Raw genomic sequence first — 21,753 nt, forward strand, 5'->3', positions numbered from 1 at the left:
GTGGACTGACGTTTCTTTTATTTAGCCTTTTAAGTTACCATCTGCGTTTTAATAGTTTCATGTTCAAATTTTTTTTTTAAGATTTTATTTGAGAGAGAGTGTGCGCACAGTGGAAGGGAGGGGCAAAGGGGGAGAGAGTCTTAAGCAGGGCTTAATCTCATGACCCCAAAATCATGACCTGAGCAAAAACCAAGAGTTGGATGCTCAACTGACTGCACCACCCAGGCGTCCCTCATGTTCAAATTTTTAACTTAAGAATTTTTCAAACTCTTTTAATAAAGCAACAATGGGGGCGCCTGGGTGGCTCAGTGGGTTAAGCCACTGCCTTCGGCTCAGGTCATGATCCCAGGGTCCTGGGATCGAGTCCCGCATCGGGCTCTCTGCTCAGGGGGGAGCCTGCTTCCTTCTCTCTCTCTCTGCCTGCCTCTCTGCCTACTTGTGATCTCTCTCTGTCAAATAAATAAATAAATTCTTAAAAAAAAATAAAAAAAAATAAAGCAACAATGGTTTTAATAGCCGATTATTTCCAAGACAAAATGAAAATACTCTTTAACACAACACAAACCAAATCTAATAAAACTCAGAAATCACTTCATGATGGAATTTACTTACGAAAACATTAATATTAAAAACCACATATGAAAAGGCACAGTAAAATAAAAAGAAAAGTCATATCTTTTGGCATACACTTTCTTATTTAGGCCATATTTTGTTATGACCATCTTACTTGTCTCATCAATTCACTCTTAATCAGCAGAAATTTAAACCAAAATCTAAACCAAAAATTTATCAATCATTCACCTTTTAAGTTTCTTGCAACTATACTGTAAATTATTGTGAAGAAGTTAAAAAAAAAAGACACGCTTTTCTGTTAATTTCTTTCAACTTATTATTTTATTGTTATAAGACCTTTCAACTTTGATTCAAATAATCAGGATGCTTTTTTAAAAAAACTTAGATAAAACAAAAGAAAAAATATAATCAGTGTAGGAGGTTATTTAAGACTTCCAGGCTAATTCTGTGACAGTAGTTCTCTATGGGGAAAGTCCAATTCCTACATAAACTTCTGAATCTACAGCAACATACACAATGAAAAATGATGTGAAGAATGAAGGTCATCCTGAATTAAATCCTTTGATTTAAAAATGATTTATAATGATGAACATATGCCAAATTAGAAAAAACCAAATAGTGCTCGCTTCGGCAGCACATATACTAAAATTAGAAAAAAACAAATTTATTTTTTAAATAACTGGAACAAAAATTCTTTCAGTTCACTCATCAGTTAAGCATAAGCCTCTAACCGTAACAAATCTCCAAATTACTCACTTTTTGTTCTAATTTATTAAGTACTTCTAATATAAATTGAATTTGAAAATAAATTATCTTGGAATTTTTATCTCCTCTTAGAATTTAGAAAGCTACGAAGACTTAGGATTACCAAAAAAACAGGTACAGTTTTGTTTGTTAACACCAACTTCATAAAATTCTCCCTGGATATCTGTAACAACTGATTCAGTTACTTATTTTTAAATATGTAAGATCATCAAAGGAGCAAGTAAAGCAAATAAGATTATGATCTGTATAAGAACTAAAAAATGTGTTCCATAACTTGTCATTTTTTGCTTTGTATATAGAGCAGACAATAAAAGTTCTAAATTTACATTCAATTTAAAAACAATTCTTTACTTCCACCACATCCTCTACCTTCGCTCTAAGATCCTCTGTAAGCAGATTTTATTGAGAATTACATCTTAAATATCCATGTTTTACCAGTATTCATTAATTTAAAATTACACAAATAAAACAAAAAAGGCTAATTTAACAATTACTGTACTCTCACAGTAATCAAATGCATTTTTTCTTTCCAAGTTTTTATTTAAAGTCCAGCTAACATACAGTGTAATATTAGTTTCAGGTATAGAATTTAGTGATTCAACATACAACCCCTGGTGCTCATCACAACAAGTGGCCTCCTTAATCCCTATCACCTATTTAACCCATCCTCCCACCCACCTTCCCTCCAGTAACCCTCAGTTTGTCTATACTTAACATTCTGTTTCTTGGTCTGTCTCTTTTATTTAACCCCTGTGTTCATTTGTTTTGTTTCTTAAATTTCCCATATGAATGAAATCATATGGCATTTGTCCTTATCTGAGTGACTTAGTTTAGCATAATACTCTTTAGCTCCCTCCATGTCATTGCAAATGGCAAGATTTAATTCTTTTTGATGGCTGAATAATATTCGTGTGTGTGTGTGCGCGCGCACGCCAATCTTCTTTATCCATTTATCAACTGACATACACTTGGGCTCTTTCCGTAATTTCGCTATTGCTGATAATGCTGCTATAAACACTGGGTGCATGTATCCCTTTGACTCAGTATTTTTGTATCCTCTGGGTAAATACCTAGCAGTTTAATTGCTGGATCATGGGGCATTTCTATTTTTAACTTTTTGAGGAACCTCCATACTGTTATCCAGAGTTGCTGCACCAGTTTGCATTCCCACCAACAGTGCAAGAGGATTCCCCTTTCTCCACATCCTCACGAACACCTGCTGTTTCTTGTGTTAATTTTGGTCTAAGTTATCAAATACATTTTTAACCTAAAAGACAAACTATACTTGAAAAACTCTTGTATAACCTATTTCAGGTGGGTAGAATGGAGAGCACAAAGCTATTAGATGGTACAAGGTTAACTAGAAGATGGTAAGGAACCAATGAGGCTGAAATAGAGGGCTCATGAAACCAAGGACAGACTAGAACAGTGGGGCTGAAGGGAAACTGAAAAGCCTTAACGGTCAAGTTAACCTTTCATCTTGTGAGCAATGGAAGCCATTCACTGACAGATCAAACTAATTAAACACTGATGACAAGTATGGGAATAGAAAAGACAACCAGTTTAAGTGCAAAATATTAAGCATGGTTTTAGATTAGTTTATGAGATTCAAATAAAAATGTAGTCTTATAATTTAGTGGTCCCAGAGTTCAGTAACTGTCATAACAAGAGAAGTTGAAAAAAAGTAGAGCAAGAGTAGGGCAAGTTTAACAATCAGCTGCAAAGAATCTCAGGAAGCTTCTAATTGTTGCTACATCTCAGAATGTAGTAACATTCTGTGAAAACTAGCACATGTATCAAACACAATATTAAGTTTGTTGGACAATCCTAATATAATAAAGCTTAACATAGTGGCTCAGTCCTTAAGCATCTGCCTTCAGTTCTGGTCATGATCCCAGGACCCTGGGATGGAGCCCCACAATGGGCTCCATACTCTGCCAGAAGCCTGCTTCTCCCTCTCCCACACTCCCCCGCTGTGTTCCTCTCTAGCACGTGCGAGTTCTCTCTCAATCTCTCTCTCTTTGTCAAATAAATAAATAAATCTTTAATAAAAAAATTAAAGCTAAATACTTCCCAGATACAGTATCATTTCTCTAATCTGACAAGTTTAGATTCTTGCTTCTAGCCATGTTCAAATCTACAGAGCTTTAATTCCAAAACCACAGTATGCTTTTCCATGGTTGTAAACACTCACAATTTTTCATTAACTCTCAACTCAAACACACTTACAAACTATCTTTCCTAGAAATAACAATGAGCCTTCCCCTCAGAAGACTTAATTAGTATCTTCCCTTACTTCATTGAACAAATATTACTAAGAACTTCTACCATCCCCTCTCCACACACACAGCTTTAGGACATCACCTAAAATTTAATTTGAAGACAGTTCCCCTGGCACTAAAAAGAGTTAAAGCAGTAACTCAAAATGCAGTCCACAGATTTCTGCTGGTTATAGTCTACAACCAGGGTAGGTATAGAAATGGGAAGTAAGTACTTAGAAAACTTTACAACAATTTGACAGTATTTTTGTACCTGACAAAACTAGTAACAGCAAACTCAGGCTTACATTTTTGCATTTTTCTTTATCCTATTTTTAGGATTTATAAAAACATTACACGAGCAATTGTTTAAAAACAAAGGGGTGCCTGGATGGTTCAGTCGGTAGAGCATTTGACTCTTGATCTTGGGGCTGTAAATTCAAGTCTCACATTGGGTACTGAGATTACTTAAAAAGTAAAGTCCTTATAAATAAATAAATAAATAACTCACTTTCTACCAGAGTATGAGAGACACTGGTTTAGATCCCGTACTCTGTAGCCAGGCTACCCAGGTTGGAATCCCAGCTCTGCCATTCACAGTTGTGTAATTTAAGACAAGTTCAACAGAGTACCGAATAATGGATAATATCCTATTTTCAGTCGCACTTCCTTATATATACCCCTTGCTTCATTGTTCTTTAGTTGAGTTAGAAAAGATCATTTGTGGCCTTAAGAGAAATGTAAATGCTATTTTGACAAAGAGAGTTGTAATTATCTCTACAAGTTACTCACCCAACATTGCAGTAAACTGAAAGCACTACATACATTAAAGATGCAAAATAATGAGAATAAGCAAATAAGAACAGAGAAGAATGGTGCATTGTGACCTTTAAAGTGGTAACACCCACCCTCACACTTCATCCAAACTATGAGTTTTTACTTGATAGTAATATTTGCCAAGCAGTTACTATCAATGTGCTACACATTTTTACGTAATTATTTCAATATTTACATAATCTCAATATATTCAATCTTCACAATACTGTGAAACTACTAATGCTCTCTGCTCTTCAAATTTAAGTGCTGGAAGTTAATGTGGCCTAGCTGTATGCTACATTTGAATCCAGGACCATCAGGATTCACAGCTAGGGATATCATATGTGTGGTTTTTACCGGTTTATTGTTTCAGTGTGTCAGTAGAATCTTCATTCACTCCCCAAAATGCCCAGAGTTGGATAATAAATTATATAAGGTTATCAAGGTACGCTTTCCAGGCTGCACAACACTACAGTATGTACTATGCCTTGCGCCACAGCCTCGGACTCAATACCTTCACTATCCTGCAAATGCATGGCACTGTCAATAAACTAGAAAAAAGGCATGAATGGTATACCTTACTCCCGACACACACACAAAATTCCACCAAGAAAAAAAGCAAGCAAATGCCAATTATCAATTACAGTGAGTTTGTAGTATTTTTTAAGACAGCATACTAAATGCCTATATGGTTAAAAATCTCAGAAATATAGTCAAGTATAAATAAAATCCTCTCTTAATGGATACAAATAACTGAAAGGAGAAAATCATTTCATGTAAGATCCGTAAACAGACCTCAAGATATATTGCTCTCCCCTTTAGTCTCCAAACAGTGAGCTCCCAGGTCTCTTTTTAGCAAACAATGCATTTCCCCCAGCACTCTCCATATGCAAATTAGTATGACTAATTAACTAGTACAAAAGAACAAGTAGTCTTACCACTTGCCTTGTAAGGAATAAAAAAAAATTGGTGTAAACACTGAAAATTAACCACAAATAATTAAATCAATTATTTCGGTTGTTAAAGTAATATCAGCTAATTGACATCACTCTTCACAAAAGAGGAGGCTGTGGATTTTGCAGATCTTCTTCCTTGTCTGTAATGAAGAATCAAAATAGTGACTTTCATGCTCTAAACCAAAACGTCGAGGTGGAAAAACAACATAAGCAGATTTAGCAAAATACAAACCTTTTAAGCTTAAGGCACTGTTTAAATGGAGAAATCTTTTTCATGTAAAGGACTATGAGACCCTAAATACCAATTCTGATTCAAAAGACAGTACTTTTTTAAAATTTTTTTTTAAATTTATTTATTTGAGAGAGAGAGAGAGATCACAAGTAGGCAGAGAGAGAGGAGGAAGCAGGCTCCCTGCTGAGCAGAGAGCCCGATGCTGGGATCAAGACCTGAGCCGAAGGCAGAGGCTTTAACCCACTGAGCCACCCAGGCAACATTCGTTTCAACTGATATAAAATGGCATCTACACAACAAAAAATATTGGAAGCTGAGGTATAGAAGGGAAGAGCTGTGAGGATTTGTACAAATTGTGTCATACCTATAAGTACTGCAAAATTTAATAGCTGTTCAATCTATTTAAGTAACAATAACCTAATTAATTACCTGACTAAAATTAATGACTAGCAAGCACTAAACTTTTCAGTTGAACAGAGTTGATTAACTTTGCAGCTCTATAGCTAAAAATGGTTATTTCTGGATAGACAGCAAGATATACTTAACCACATTTTACTAATATTAAAAAAAAAAATTCCCTACAGGCCACACTTGAATTTCTGACCTTATGGAATAAAATTCTTAAAACTTGGATGCATCTATCTTTAACCATTTACTAGAAAGACTTGGAGGCATCTTGTTTCATTTGAAATCTGTCAGCCAAATTACACTGCACATTCTTATGTAGCTTAGGAGAAGATTCCAAATTCAGAAAGGAAAATGTGATGATAGAGACATAAAAAATAAACATGTGTGATATAGTATAAGAAGGCTAATGATAAAACTTAAATGTCAATGCTACTTAAACCAAAGACTACCAAAAGACTCATATATAAAGACTCATCATTATAACAACTAAGGAAATTTATAGGAGTTAAACATTATACAAAATTTAAAAGTGCTCCAAATAACATTAAAATCATGTAAGGACAAGCATTTTCACTGCACAAAATTACACTGGTTCCAGTAGCATGGCAATTTCTATTTCAACTATTCTTCAAAGCTTCATAATTACAATCTGTAAGGCAAACATTTTGAAGAATTTATCTTCTGATTCTTTTAAAGTTTATTCCTTTTAAAATTGTAACTAAAATTTCATGACACTGATTGAAATCTTTACAGTCCCAGTTAAACAAGTAAGCAGCTTTTTTACAGCTGAATTTTCTAAATTCTACATGTTTTTTAGAAGTTCTATAATGTTAAAAGTTAAAGATTAAAATTGTGATATAAACTAGTTTTCTTTTTTTTAATTTCTAGCCAGGGAGGGGATCAAACTCATGCCTCTGAGATCAAGAGTCATGCTCCACCAAATGAGCCAGCCAGGGCCCCAAAACAATAATTTTACCAAGAAAATTAGAGTTGTCCTTTCTTATTTCAAAAATATCTAAATTATCTTCCAGAAGAAATCAACCTATATTACTTTTTAAAATTAGAAAACTAGAGACAGTCACAGTTTCAAATGTCCCCAGGTTTACAGAGTACGTTATACTCTTCTACTTACTGAGCTTAAGTTAATGAACTACAAGCTTCCAAATATAAAAAGAGCTTTATTCTTTAACTCAGTAATTATACTTCTCAGATTTCTTTAAAAAAAAAAAAAAGGTATCATGACACTAACAGTTTTGTGTATTTTATGTTAGTAAATAAAAAGTACAGTCAGCATATATCAAAACATGACCAAAAAGTAAGAGATCTACTACGGTGTTCACACTAAATGTGATGCTTAGAAAATTATTTTAAAATGCTAATGTAAGGGGCGCCTGGGTGGCTCAGTGGGTTGAGGCCTCTGTCTTCAGCTCAGGTCATGATCTCGAGGTTCTGGGATAGAGCCCAACATGGGGCTCTCTGCTCAGCGGGGAGCCTACTTCCCTCTCTCTCTCTGCCTGCCTCTCTGCCTACTTGTGATCTCTGACTCTCTAATGAATAAATAAATTCTTTAAAAAAAATGCTAATGTAAATGTGAGAAAAGGTAGATTACAGAACTGTACAAACAAGAACCACTTCGCTTTTCCAGTGGAGGGGAGGCACTTTTTAAGAAGTCCTAAATAAACCATGGTTAACATATGTTCTGCGCAAAAAGAAACGAGCTATCAAACCGTGAAAAGACACGGAGGAATGATACTAAGTGAAAGAAGTCAATCTGAAAAGACTACATGCTGAATGATTCCAACTATATGACAGTCTGGAAAAGGCAAAACTACAGGGGCAGTAAAAAGATCAGTGGTTGCCAGGGGTTAGAAGGGAGGGATGAATAAGCAGAAAACAGAAGATTTTAGGCAGTGAAACTCCTTCTGTATGATACAATGGTAAATACATGACACTATGTGTCCAAACCCAAAGACTGTACAACACCAAGAGTGAAACCTAATGTAAACTAGAGACTTCAGTCGACAATGATGTGTCAATGTAGGTTCATTTGGTATAACATATGTTCCACTCAGGTATGGGATGTGGGGGGTGGGGGTGGGGTCTGTGCATACAGAAGAATACCAGAAGCCTCTCTACCTTCCTCTCAATTTTGTAGTGAATCAAAAATTCTTCTTAAAAATACTGTTATTTAAAAGCAAAAGAGGCACCTGGGTGCAGTCTGTTAAGCCTTCAACTCTTGGTTTCAGCTCAGGCCCGGATCTCAGGATCCTGAGATACGGAGCCCCACATCAGGCTCCGGGCTCATTGTGGAATCAGCTTGAGATTCTCTCTCCTTCTGCCCCTCCCATTCATAAGCCCATCTCTATCAAGTAAATAAATAAATCTTTAAAATATAAATAAATAAATAAATAAAGGAAAAGAGAGATAAAAGATGAGGTAAGGGGAAAAAAAGCCCACAAACAAGAAAAACCAAAATATTACCAAAGAAAACCTAGTTGTTGTGATTACAAAGGACTTTTATTTTCTTCACACAGATCTAAATGTTCCAAATTTATTACAACAAAATTATTGAAACCAAATATATACTTGAATCTGTATGATACAATGGTAAATACATGACACTATTTGTCCAAACCCAAAAACTGTACATCACCAAGAGTGAAACCTAATGTAAACTAGAGACTTCAGACGACAATGATGTGTCAATGTAGGTTCATTTGGTATAACAGATGTTCCACTCAGGTAAGGGATGTGGGGGGTGGGGGTGGGGGTCTGTCCCAGTGATCTGTCAGTCCTATTTACACCAATACATTTTTAAGAGTTAACTTTGTTCAATATTTTTTTCTCATTTTAAGTCAAGTTCTCCATTCCTCTTTTCTCTTTAAAAATGTACTGCCAATTCTCATTTATTTATCCTTTCAAATAAACTTTATAATCATTTTATAAAGCAGGAGTTTGCAAACTTTTTCTATAAAGGGTCAAGGAGTAAATATTTTAGGCTGATATCTTTCTATCACTTATTCTGTTTTGTTTTACAACCCTCTGAAATACAAAACATGTTCTTAGCTAGCAGGCCGCACAAGAACAGCACTAAGGCCAGTTTGTGGACCTCAGCATATAGTTCCCCATCCCTTGCAATGATTTTGGCATTTTGATTCAGTATATACCAAATTTAAGCATTAAATTCAGGAAAAATTAACATCTTTCCAATACTGAATCATTCCCAAAAGCAAATTATGATTTTATTAAAGCCCTCCACTGTATTCCTCAGTAGAACTGTATAGCTTTCATTTATAAATTCTGCAAATTACTTACTAGGTTTATAATTTCTACGCACTTGAAGGCACTGGTTCCTGGGTACATGAAAGTGGTCAATTACTTGCTAAGTTTACTATTCCGGCACTATCTGCCTAGTTAGAGAAAAACTGTAATACTGTGTTCTATTACCAGAATGCAACAATAAGTTACTTTTTCTTTCTTTCTTTCTTTTTTGCTATTTAGTAATTCAGTAACTTTAAGCTCAAAGGAGAGCTGGGTTAAGCACTCAGAAGTGTCTAGCACATGATAGGTACTCAAATGTTCAAATAAATGATTTTAATTTTGTTCCCTCTCAAAATCCCACAACTTTTTTCTAAGCCCACAACTATGGAAAGAGCAGGGAAAAAAGGAAAAGGGCTGGAACACAGATGGACAAGTGGTCACTAATCAATATATATAGCTAGATCCTAAAAGTCTCAAAAGCCGGCAGCACCTAAAAGAAAGCACCTTTAGAACTGACAGTGAAAGAAGGAGGTAAATAAAGAGAATATGGCAAAAGCTATTTGAAAAATAACTAGATTCTTCAATTTCCTCCCTCCACCTTCACAGGATTGCTGCCATGAGTTCAAAAATAAAAAAGAAAATAAGCAACTTGGAGGAAGAGGCAGGAAAAAGAAAATGCCTTCAAAAATATGGGGATGTCTGGATGGCTCAGTTGGTTAAGCAGCTGCCTTCGGCTCAGGTCATGATCCCAGTGTCCTAGGATCGAGTCCCACATCGGGTTTCTCCCTTGGCAGGGAGCCTGCTTCTCCCTCTGCCTCTGCCTGCCATTCTGTCTGCCTGTGCTCACTCGCCCTCTCTCTGATAAATAAATAAAATCTTAAAAAAATAAAAATATGTACCAATCTATATCCTCCAAAGGATAAAATGTTGCATCACAAGTATAGGAAGCTATAACGTTAACACTGAGAAGAGAAGAGAAAAAAGAAGACATCTGGAAATTGAAATTATGACAGAAAAGATTGGAAAGTAAAATTTCCCAGAAAACAGAAGACAGAAAACGAAAGCAAGATTTAAACTAAAAAAAAAAAAAAAAAAAAATCAGAGAACCACGCTAGGCGATCTATTATCTGAATAACTATTTTAAAGGGAGGAAAGAAAAGAGAAATGAAATGAAAGTCACAAATAAATCTAAAGTGATGATAGGCGTTACTACATTAAAAAGTGCAATGAGTACCTAGCATAGTGGAGCATGTCACTGTGAAATGGGGACAAAAAAATTGCGGGGCTGAAGTAGGAGAACTGGTCACACAAAGAAAAGAGAAGAGAAGAGGAAAAGAAAGGAAAGCAAAGAGAAAAGGAAGTAGCCATCAGAATATCTGACTTTAGGGGCACCTGGGTGGCTCAGTGGGTTAAAGCCTCTGCCTTCGGCTCGGGTCAAGATCCCAGGGTCCTGGGATCGAGCCCCACATTGGGCTCTCTGCTCAGCTCTCTGCTCTCTCTACCTGCTTGTGATCTATCTCGCTCTCTCTCTCTCCAATAAATAAATAAAATATTAAAAAAAAAAAGAATATCTGACTTTAAACAGCCACCAACAGATGATGACCTGAAATAACAACTAAAATTCTGAAGAAAAGAATTTTCCACCCAGCCAAACTACAGGATATTGCTTAATAGGCCAGGTATCAAAAATATCCAACTCTTCATGTATCTTTTCTCAAAAAATTACTTGAGATGTGACCTACTGAAATGATACAGAAAACCAAATAAGACAACAAGGGACACGAAGTCAGATGAGGGAATCACGAGCATAGTCAAAGACAGGTGTGCGCCAGGTATAGAGAGCAAGGTCCAGATCCGAGCAATGTGATTCAGGCTACATTCTTCATCTGATGGCTGTAATGATCAAGATGCTTATTATTCTACACTTAAAACAAAACACTGATTGCCATGGTTAGTCTAGCCCAGATTTTTAACTACACTTAATTCATCTTAACCCTGTGTTGACAAAGTTCCCATTCTCTCCTTTGCACCCTTTCCCCTGAAACAGCTACAAATTTCACACTGAGGAACTCGCACTTAAAACAACACAAAAGCATCTTACTAAGCACAAAACACTCTCCTAACTGAAGGTTCTTTGCCTGACTCACACCGTAACCTGCTAGATAACAACTGTGGAGTCCTATGTTTCCCAGAATATGTTCATGATCTTGCCCACTGGTTCCCCCAAGTAGGGCTTTAGTAGAGATTCAAGGAAACTGAAGCCATCATAAAGACATGATGATGTCTTAGGTGATGAATACACAGGTCATCAACGTATTACTCTAAAACCTATGCACATGTGCATCTTCTACGTTTTTTACATATAACTCTATCACAATTAGAAAAAGAGGTGTTTTAAAGCCTCTGCTTTCAGCTCAGGTCATGATCCCAGAGTTCTGGGATCGAGCCCCACATAGGGTTCTCTGCTCAGCAGGGAGCCTGCTGCCCCCCTCTCTCTGCCTGCCTTTCTGCCTACTTGTGATCTGTCAAATAAGTAAATTTAAAAATCTTAAAAAAAAAAAAGGTGTAGTTCTAAAAACTTATAGCCTAATAGCCAACTGTAATCACAACGTACTTTATCTAACCAGTAGAGTTTTAATTTTCAATTTATTGCCAAAACACTTACCTTACAGCTATACTACCTCATGTATGGAACCTTAGTAAAAGGCTATTATAAAATGAATTAGCAAATAGTTGGAAATAACCCAAATGTATAGAAATACAATACAGAAATAACTATGTTTAAGACCAAACCATGCAATACATACCATCAGAAAAAAAAAGCAAAAGATTTATGTGCTGATATGCAAGGCTCTAAAACACATATTAAAAGTGAAAAACAATGTGCCAGATTAGTGTATACAGTTGACCACTTTTTTTGTTTTTAAAGAATATATACCCTTTTTGCTTATATACATACAAATTTCCATGGAAAGAAGTGATGATGCTGGCTGTGTCTAGAAGTGATCTACCTGAATGGGATCAGCGTGAGACACAGACTTCACTAGTCTTTTGTACAAAATCTGAATTTCAAACAACATAAAGTACTGCCTATTCACAATTTTTTTTAAACAGCACACAAAAGGCTATAGGACAATTTTAATTATACATATAAGCGCAAATAATTCCCTTTGAAAGTTTAAAATACAGACAGAAGTTTCTCTAGGATAAAATTTGATAATTTCTCCAACCAAACTGGTTATAGTTGATTGTACCTTACAAAGTTAAGCCAAATACAATATGCATATGTTTATACCAGATAGGTCTAGATTCTACAGCTACACTGTCCAATCTGGTAGCCACTAGTGACAAATCAAATTAAATTTCAATTAATTAAAATGACATTTAAATTAAAATTAAATGAAGTTTAAAATTCACTTCTTTGGTGGAATCAGTCACAATTCAAGTGCTCAAAAGCCATGAAGGGCTAGTAGCTACTATACCGAATAGCAAAAATATAGAACATTTCTACCATCACAGAAGTTCTCCTGGACAGCCCTTATCTAAAAGAATCTTCAAAAAAGTGGGTAACAGTGCGGATGCACTGGAGAAGGGAACTAGATGGCTGGAAAGATAGATAGGAAATAGGTTTTAAACCATAAAAAGAGAGGACAGGGTGTCCACGTGGTTTAGTCAAGCTTTTAACTCCTCATTTCTTGGTTTCAGCTCAGGTTGTGATCTCATGATCATGCGATGGCCCATACAGGCTCTGCACTCAGCAGGGAGTCTGCTTGAGAGTCTCTCTCTCCCTCTCCCTTTACCGACCCACTCATGTGCGCACTAGCATGCACTCTCTCTCCCTTCCCACAAAAAAAATCTCTGGGGGTGGGGGTGGGGGGGAGATAGGACTGAGCCTAGGCTAGGCAGCATCCTTAATGCTGCATGTTAACTCAGTTAATCCTTACTGTACTTCAAATACGGTTTCTTTTGTAATCCTAAATATTTTACTTAATGCATTTAAAAACATTATTCTGATAATGGAGCCATAGACTTCACGGCTAAAGGGATCCATTTGAATTCTGGACCATGAGCATGTATTACTAATTCAAGAAAAAAGTTAAAAAAAAAAAAAGAAAGAAAGAAAGAAAGAAAGAAAGAAAGAAAAGCTAAATGGGAATTACCTATAAGCCAAAATCCAAACGAGATTTTATAATCCTGAACATTATTAAAAATACAGCGTACAAGTTCAAATGAAGAGAAGAGACAAGAAAAAAGAAAAGAAAAACCCGAATTGCTCCATACCACAGCCCATAAATCATTTGATATATCTTTTCAACAATGGGTTTTTGGTTTTTTGTTTGTTTGTTTGTTTTTTAATTTATTTGAGAGAGCATGCACATGTGTGGGGGAAGGGGCAGAGGGAGAGAGAGAAGCGGACCTCCCACTGGGCATGTAGCCTGAACCAGGGCTCAAACCCAGGACCCAGAGATCATGACCTAAGCCAAAATCAAGAGTCTGCAGCTTAAACAATGGAGTCACCCAGGCGCCCTCAAAGACAGAATTTTATATTTAATTTACTTGTGCAAAATGATCTATATAGCAATTTATGCTTAAGGCAGGAGATTTACTGATAACAAGGACTTAGACTTTTTAGTCTTGAATTTCAGTTTCTTCTTCTTTTTTTTTTTAATAGAATAGTAACACAACTTGGGCCCAAGGGCCTGAGTTTGAGTTCTAAGTTAGACAGGGGAAAAAAATGACTTGAAATATGAATTTCCCAGCTATTATTTATCTCAAAATATTAAGAGAATTAGGGAGAAAAACTACAAGAAAAAGATGTTTCATCTTTCCATTAAAATATTAAATTTTCTTTCCTTAGTTAATACTTGGAAGTTATCAGACTTTGTGACTGCATAAGGTGTTGCCCTAAGATGACTATATAAAACCCCATAAAAATTCTTCATAAGAACACTAACACGAGACGCCTGGGTGGCTCAGTCATTTAAATGTCTGACTCTTGGCTGCAGCTCAGGTCATAATCTAGGGTCCTGGGATCAACCCTGTATCAGGCCCCATGCTTAGTACAGCCGCTTGAGATTCTCTTACTCTCACCTTCTGCCCTTCCCCTCACTGGCACTATCTCCCTCTAATAAAATGTTTAAAAAAAAAAAAAAAACCACTGACATTAGTTCAGATAAATATAAAAATCTTATTGATGGTCACTGTAATAAGCACAGTATTGAAAGACTGTAATTTCTCCTCAACATTTTATAGTAACAAGTTTAAAACATACAGCTAAAAACATTTAAATACACATTTTAGCTCTAACAATTACTGCAAAGCCTTGAATTTCAGAGAAATGGTCTTACTACTATCTTCCTCAAACACCTGAGCTTCTAAGACTAGCAACATTAGGGGTGCTTGGGTGCCTCAGCTGGTTAAGCAACTGACTCCTGACTTAGGCTCGGGTCATGATCTCATGAGATTGAGCATCTGGATCCACACTCAGTAGAGAGTCGGCTTGAAATTCTCTCTCCCTCTCCCTCCACACCTCCCCAACAGGCGCTCATGCCCCTGATCGCAGGCACTCTCTCTCTCTCTCTCTCTCTCACGTGCTCTCTAAACAATAAATAAAATAGATCTGTTAAAAAAAAAAAAGCTAGCAATTATTATACTGAAACATTTTCAAAACAACTGCTTAACTCTTAGTCCTTTCATCAAAATTACTAACAGTTCAAGGTAGTTATTAGTAAATTCCATAATGACAAATTCTTAAAAACTTACTGTGTCTTTACTAGCAAAATATTTTAATTGGCAAATCATTTGATTTTGATTTGACAGGGTCCAAAAGCAAATAAGGGGGGGAGGGAAGTGACCATTTGCTTTCTTCAGAAATCTATCCAAAATGTTGTGGACCAGTTTCTAAAATATAAACTTAGGTGTAAAAACTTGTTTAGTCCTTGGATTTAGACACCACAGTGCTATTTTCTTACTGTACTTCAGTTATCAGTTATCTAACACTGTAGTACAAAAGAGCCTAAAATGTCCACACATTTTCTTTTAGAGCTGCAGCAAAATACCTAGTTAATCAAATTACTGTTCCCAAATCACATAAGGAAAACACATTACATGGCCACTGGAAAGACTGTGTCACAGTTAAGAACACATATGCTGAAATTTGCTGCTTTAGTTTGAACTCCACCCCACCATTTATTAGCTGTGCGATCTTGATCAAGTTAGTCACACAAAGTAACTTAATCGCTTTGTGCTCTGGTTTCCTCATCTGAATTATGGACAATAGTATCTCCCTCACAGGGCTCTGTAGGATTAAATGAATTAATATATGTAAAGTAATGTAGTGCCCGACATACATAAGTGCTACATTTTAATTAAGAAATAAAGATCTGCCTACATTAAAAATCAGTTACAAACAGGTTCTGCTTAAAGGTCATTTTTTCCCCCAAAGATTTTATTTATCTGACAGACAGAGCGGGGAGTGGGGAGGGGGTGGTGAAGGGAAGGATGGTATAGGGAGGAGGAGGAGGAGCAGGCAGGGAGCCCCACATAGGGCTGGATCCCAGGACTCTGGGACAATGACCTGAGCCAAAGGCAGATGCTTAACTGGCTAAGCCATCCAGGCACCCCTTAAAAGTCATTTTTAATACAACTGCTTAGAACTCTATATCCATTTCCCTAGAAATTCAATGCTGGTTAGATTTGTCCTAATGCCACAGAAACTTACTGAACAATGTGACTAAATCACAGCTTTCCATTGTTTCTGTGGAATAATATATCAAAAGTTCCAACTAGAGGGGGAAAAAAAAAAAGAACTTATTTTCTGACCACATTCTAAGTACCTGCAAGACAAAAGTGATCCTTTCTTTTTTTCTCCTGACATAAACAGGAACTTTCGTACAAACACTAGTGATTTTTATGATAGGGATAGGAGTGGGAAGAGTATCTCAGGACTGTACAGCATAAGTTTTGCATTTCTTGCCAAAGACCAAGAATGATAATCAAAAAGCAGCCACATGAATTTCTGAGAAAAAAGAGGAAAAGGTGAGTATACGTATGCGTGAATACACCTGCATGCAACACATTCATGGACTATTAACTTGGTATACCTAGGTCTCCATAACTAACAAACTGTCATCCCTGAATACTGAACTTGAAAATCAAAATCACTGTAAGATATCTTATTCCCATTTTCTCAGCTAAACATAGAAATTTCAGTCAAGGTCAAACATATTAAAATTAGACTATAACCCCTGCTCTTTTCCACTTCTCTAAAAAATCTCTACAACAAAAATCTCTACAACAAAGATGGAAAATCTAACAGGTACCAGAAGAGCAAGAAAATTTCCAGTAGTAGCAGAGAAGGAAAAGTAGAAATTATCTTTGCCAGAGTAACCGTTTCACAAGTTCCTTGTTATATCCAGGTACTCTACTACATTTTTAACCTTATATATATTAAACAACATATTTTTGTATTGCCTAGAATTTGCTGTCCAAATTGGATTAAGCTTACCTAATTCATTTAACACTGTATGCTCTGCAACTTCAGTGTACAAATTAGGACTGCTCTCTAAACTGGATTTCTCTAGGTCAAATGATTATACATAGTATTAATTCAAAGTATAAAATGAAGTGAAATTTGAAATATAAACACCAGAACCAAATTTACTTGGTTTATGAATGAACTTTGATATATATACTGGGTTCTTTCATTAAGGTGAAAACAGAATATTAACTTGCAAAGTCTGCTTGTCAATCAACAGTCTCTGATTAACCAAAAATTTATTATATACAATAGATTTGTCAATATATATGTAAGCCTTATTTACTTTTTAAAAAATTTTTTAAAGATTTTTATTTATTTATTTGATAGAAATCACAAGTAGGCAGAGAGGCAGGTGGGGGCGGGGGGGGGGGGCGGCCTCCCTGGCTGAGCACAGCCCGATGTGGGGCTTGATCCCATGGCCCTGAGATCATGACCTAAGTGGAAGGCAGAGGCTTTAACCCACTGAGCCACCCAGGTGCCCAAGCCTTATTTACTTTTAATAAGCTCTTTGTAGTACAAAACATGTTTCTAAAGGGTAAAAATGGAAACAACAGTTCAGCCCACTGTCCAAGTTGATTCCAGTTATGTAATTAACATAGTTTTAAAAACCCAAGAGATACAATGTAAAACTGTATACCTGCAGTTTAATTAAACAAACAAAAAAAACCCTTTAAAAAGAACTACAAGTCAAAAACCAGCCCAACAATGAAGAATGCAGAATGAAGATAGCTACAAAGAAACGTTTTGCTACTAGAAGCAAGATGGCCTGGGGAAACTGCCTTGCCATCTTCACTACTAATATTAAGTCTAATTTTGACCTAGCCACAAAGTCTAATTTTGACCTAGCCACAGTTCAAATGCCAAGAGACTAACAGGAAAACATTGTTTATCCCAATGTTCAAAAATTTCCCATATTACCTACAGAGAGGTAAAATGCTTCCTTTACTTTGCCCTATCAAGCTTCTTAATAAATTTAGTATCTGTAAACCACATCTTTATGTAACTGATCTCTTAAACAAATCTGAAAAAAATCAACTAATATCAAACAGAAAATGACTGATATTTTATGTCATTTCCATCGTTAAAAATCTCCCAAATATCTACGAAAGGTGGGACAAGCAGGAAAGGCCCATGACTCCTTAAGTGCTTACTGATTATGCCCAACAAAAAAGCAGTAAGGAAACTCACAAGCTAGATGAAATAGCAATGAACAAATATAAATATGGTTTCTGTAGGCTTCAGCAGGAACACCAACTACAATCAATACTAACCAGCTGCAGTTTAAAAACAACCACCTCCCAGTATTTACAATCATCAAAGAATTCTAAGAATAACCTGTGAAAAAGGTGCATTAAAGGTGCAAAAAAAAAAAAAGCCATTCTCACTAAAAATAAACATGTCAATGTATTTTACATACATCTTCAAACTACTATTGGCCTTCCACTTTCACACACTTTAGGTTTTTAGGTTCCCTACTCCCTAAATTTAAATGCACTATCCAAGTTTCCTTCTGTCAGCAACAGAGCGAATACTATACTGTATCACCCACCACATCACTGAGAATTAAGCTCCTTAAAAGTTAAATTGAACAAGGTATAGAATCACATTTTGTATAACGTTGTATCCTAAAAAACATTTGGTATAGCCTCCTAAACATAAGAGACTATAAATGTTCACTGACTCAAAATAGTCCTTCAACACTTTGTAGTTCTGTTCTGCGGGGCTGAAAGAAAACTGCATAGCTTTGCAAAATCCAAAGGGCCTAAATGTTACTTAAACTTCACAGGATACATCATTATTTCACAGCTTAGAGGTTTCAGCCTTGCCCCTATTACTCGCTGTAATGATTTTTAATGATATTGGTAACAGTAGGGAGGAGAGCAGATCCAGTAAAAAGTGGACATGGGAACCTGTTAAAAGGGAGTATTTTCATTTTCATCCTTTATCTTTTTATGTAACATTAATGTTATAAAGTTAGTTAAGTGTATCAGCAAGTTAAGAGACAGTTCTGCAGAACATAAATGAAAACACGCACCAATGAAGAACAAGTAACCGAAGAGAACTGCCGTAAACTCTGGCAACAAGGTAAGGATAGTTCACACCAACGTAATGAAAGAATAAGTCTTTTTGTATTCTACAAGCCTTCCATGACTAATTTTTCATCTAGCTATAAAAGTCTCTAAAAAGTCTAAACAAACTGGTTAAATCATTATCAAAATCACAAACTATCATTAAAGATACACAAAAATATCTAGCAACCAAGGTCTAGAACTGCTTCCAGAGTGTCAAAGGTCTTCTAGTTGTTAAAACAGTCCATTATGCCTCTAAAAAAATTTCACTTAGATGTGACATTCCTAAAACTGCAACACAGGCCTGTAAGTTTCAGTGAGCCAGTGCCGGCAAAACCAAACATGACCAAGATATCCTCTCCTTCGGGCGGTTAACTACCAAATTACTGTTCTGGGATCGGCTTGCTTCACTAAGTTTAAGATGGTGCCTAAACTGAAAAGAAAGCGACAGAATAGGTAAAGGAAAAATAAACAAAAAACTGATTTTAAAAAGTTAAGTTCCTATTTCCAATAAACTATGTCTTAGAAATATTTCAGACTATAAAGGTTTGGAAGAACAGATGGATCAAGACCCATCCGCATTCTCTCGAGACGTGCGCACTGCGCGGAAAACGATGAATGAATGGAAGACAGGCGCGTGTGAAACGCAGCAGGTCCGGCCGGCAACCAGACCAGCAGCAGCGATCTGTAGGCCTCGCTCCTCCCCCTTCCCTCCTCCATGACAGCCCAGTATCAAGCATGGAGGGGAGAGGACAATGTGATCCCCCTTTCTCACCACCACTACCTTCCACCCTACTCTGAGAGCTCTACCGCGCAACACGAGGTTCTCCTCCCCGCCCCAAACCTTTCTCGCCTCCCCTGCCGCCAACCCCGGCAACTCTCGGGCGCGCTGGAGTAACATGCGCTCGCCCCTCTCGGCTCCCCTCAGCGAGGTCGAAGCTTCTCCGCGCGTGCCGCGGAACCACTCCCGCCCAACCCACCCTCCAGCAACGCGCGCCCACCGGCCCCTCGGCCCACCGGTATAAAGACCCGCGCGCGCCTCGCACACGAACCCCCAGGCTGGAGCTCGGGAGGGGGAGAGGGACGGAAAGGCTACCCCGGGGCTCCCTCCTCCATCTCATTCCGGGCCGGCTCGCCACCCACCCTCCCTGCGGATCCGGGCACCCGCTCGAGCCAGTCCTGCGCCGTTCTATCCTGAAGACACAAACCCCACACACCCTGCCCAGGATCCCGATCACTCTCCACCCTAGCAGACCACCTCACGGATCCGCAGGAGGCGCCGTGCCGCCCCTCCCCCACCCCTCTCCCCTTGCTCTCGGGCCCCCACCAGAACGTGTGCGCTACACGCCGCCTCGGCCAGCCTCCGGGGCGCCCCCAGTTGCCCGCGGAGAGGTCAGGCCCAAGAAGAGGGGGAGGGGGCAGCAAGCAGTAGCGTGCGCGCCGGGAACGCCGTCCCGCGGGGTCCCCCAGTCCGAAGGGAGACGGAGCGCGGGGACCGGTGGGGGGGGGGGGGGCAAAGGCAATACTCACCGGTTCCACAGTCGCCATCTTAGATCGATCTGATCGCACAACCGCTCCTGAAGGGGGGGGGTGAGAGGAAAAAAATGAGATTCAAACCGGATTGGCCGGCTACTGTCCACGTGACGGACGTGTCCGTTTGGCTCGGCGGCGCCTGCGCACGACTGCGGCTGCGTGGGTAACAAGAGGCTTCTGGGAAGTGGAGTCTCTCTCGCTCACTCTCGCTCTCCCTCTTTTTTTTAAGGGCAAAGAAGTTTAAAAAAAAAAAAAAAAGGAAAGAAAGAAAAGGACTGGTCACGTGGTTGGTGGGTCGGGTTCGCGGTTCTCGGCGGCGGACCCTAGCGTGGCGGAGGGTGGTTTTCAGTCCTGTGCTCTTCCGCCTGGATAGCTGCTGTCGCGTTTACTGCCAGGCATGCCTGCTGGGCCCTTTGTTGCCCTGTCCGCCCATCTTCCCCGGAAAGTTGGGAACTGCAGGCTCAGCACGCACAATGAGGCTTCATTTGCTTAGTTGGGGTCCGAGGACAAGTTGTTTATTTAAATTTTGTTTGACTTCCCACCATTTTCTCTTGCTTTCAGAAAGAGGCGGCGATGGAGAGTCGTTGTTTAAAGCAACCGACCCTCCCCCGTCCCCCTGTTCTGCTAAAGAGGGTGGTCACTCATTGCCATCGCTGCGAAAGGGGGTGGCGGAACCGCCCGCAGTACCCACTAGCCGCAGATTGGGGGAGGGAGAGTGCGCCCGACAGCTTTTCCTGCCCCAAATTCTGAGATTAAGACCTCAGGGCTAAATCTTGAGTAGAAGTAAAAATTATTTGAAAGTTTTGTCCTCTCGGTCCCACTAGTCTGCTTAACGAGAACGAAAATAGCCGAAGTCCAGGTGCCAGCCAGGGAAGCCACTCTGGGCCCCGCTGACTGAGCCCTGGACTGATCGGAAGAAGTTAGGTCGGTCAACTATGACTCTTGACGTTGACTCATTCTCCTTAGGCGAGTGACTTAATCATTCAGTGCCTCAGCTTTGTCATTTATGAACCACAGATGATAATACACTTACCTCACAAGGGTGTGCTGTGGTAATGATTGTAACCAGCTTTGAAAATGCATCGAACTCTATTAACTACTTAATAATAAGGCAACCTCATGCCTCCCTAAGGATAAGCTGCTTCCCCTAATGTTTTCTTAAACAAGTTAATTTTTTTTTCTGTTTACTTTGCTACATTATCATGTACACTAAGGAATTAAAATTTTAAAAAGTTTCAAGACGACTTTTTTCGTTACTACTGTAGCTACCTTCTACAGAGGCTTTATGTTCAAGAATATATTGTTATTTTCGCAAAAATCACTCGCAGTTATCCCTACACCG

General features: G+C 38.2%; 1 protein-coding gene across 2 annotated transcripts in view; it reads right to left on the reverse strand.

Moving 5' to 3' along the window:
• EIF4E (eukaryotic translation initiation factor 4E) overlaps positions 1 to 21,471 on the reverse strand; it is a 44,405-nt gene extending 22,934 nt beyond the window's left edge. The window contains exons 1-2 of one of the 2 annotated variants that reach the window (XM_032332967.1): positions 21,445 to 21,471; positions 20,409 to 20,455 (exon numbers count right to left, since the gene is read on the reverse strand). In XM_032332967.1, coding sequence (XP_032188858.1) covers positions 20,409 to 20,426 — 18 coding nt within the window. In that variant the 5' untranslated portion in view covers positions 20,427 to 20,455; positions 21,445 to 21,471. Of the gene's footprint in view, positions 1 to 19,722; positions 19,795 to 20,408; positions 20,456 to 21,444 lie in introns of those variants that run through there. The other variant, XM_032332966.1, reaches the window with a different exon arrangement.
• Positions 21,472 to 21,753: the final 282 nt, after the last annotated feature.

This window comes from Mustela erminea, chromosome 2, assembly GCF_009829155.1.
Source record: "Mustela erminea isolate mMusErm1 chromosome 2, mMusErm1.Pri, whole genome shotgun sequence".
Taxonomy (NCBI): Eukaryota; Metazoa; Chordata; class Mammalia; order Carnivora; family Mustelidae; genus Mustela; species Mustela erminea.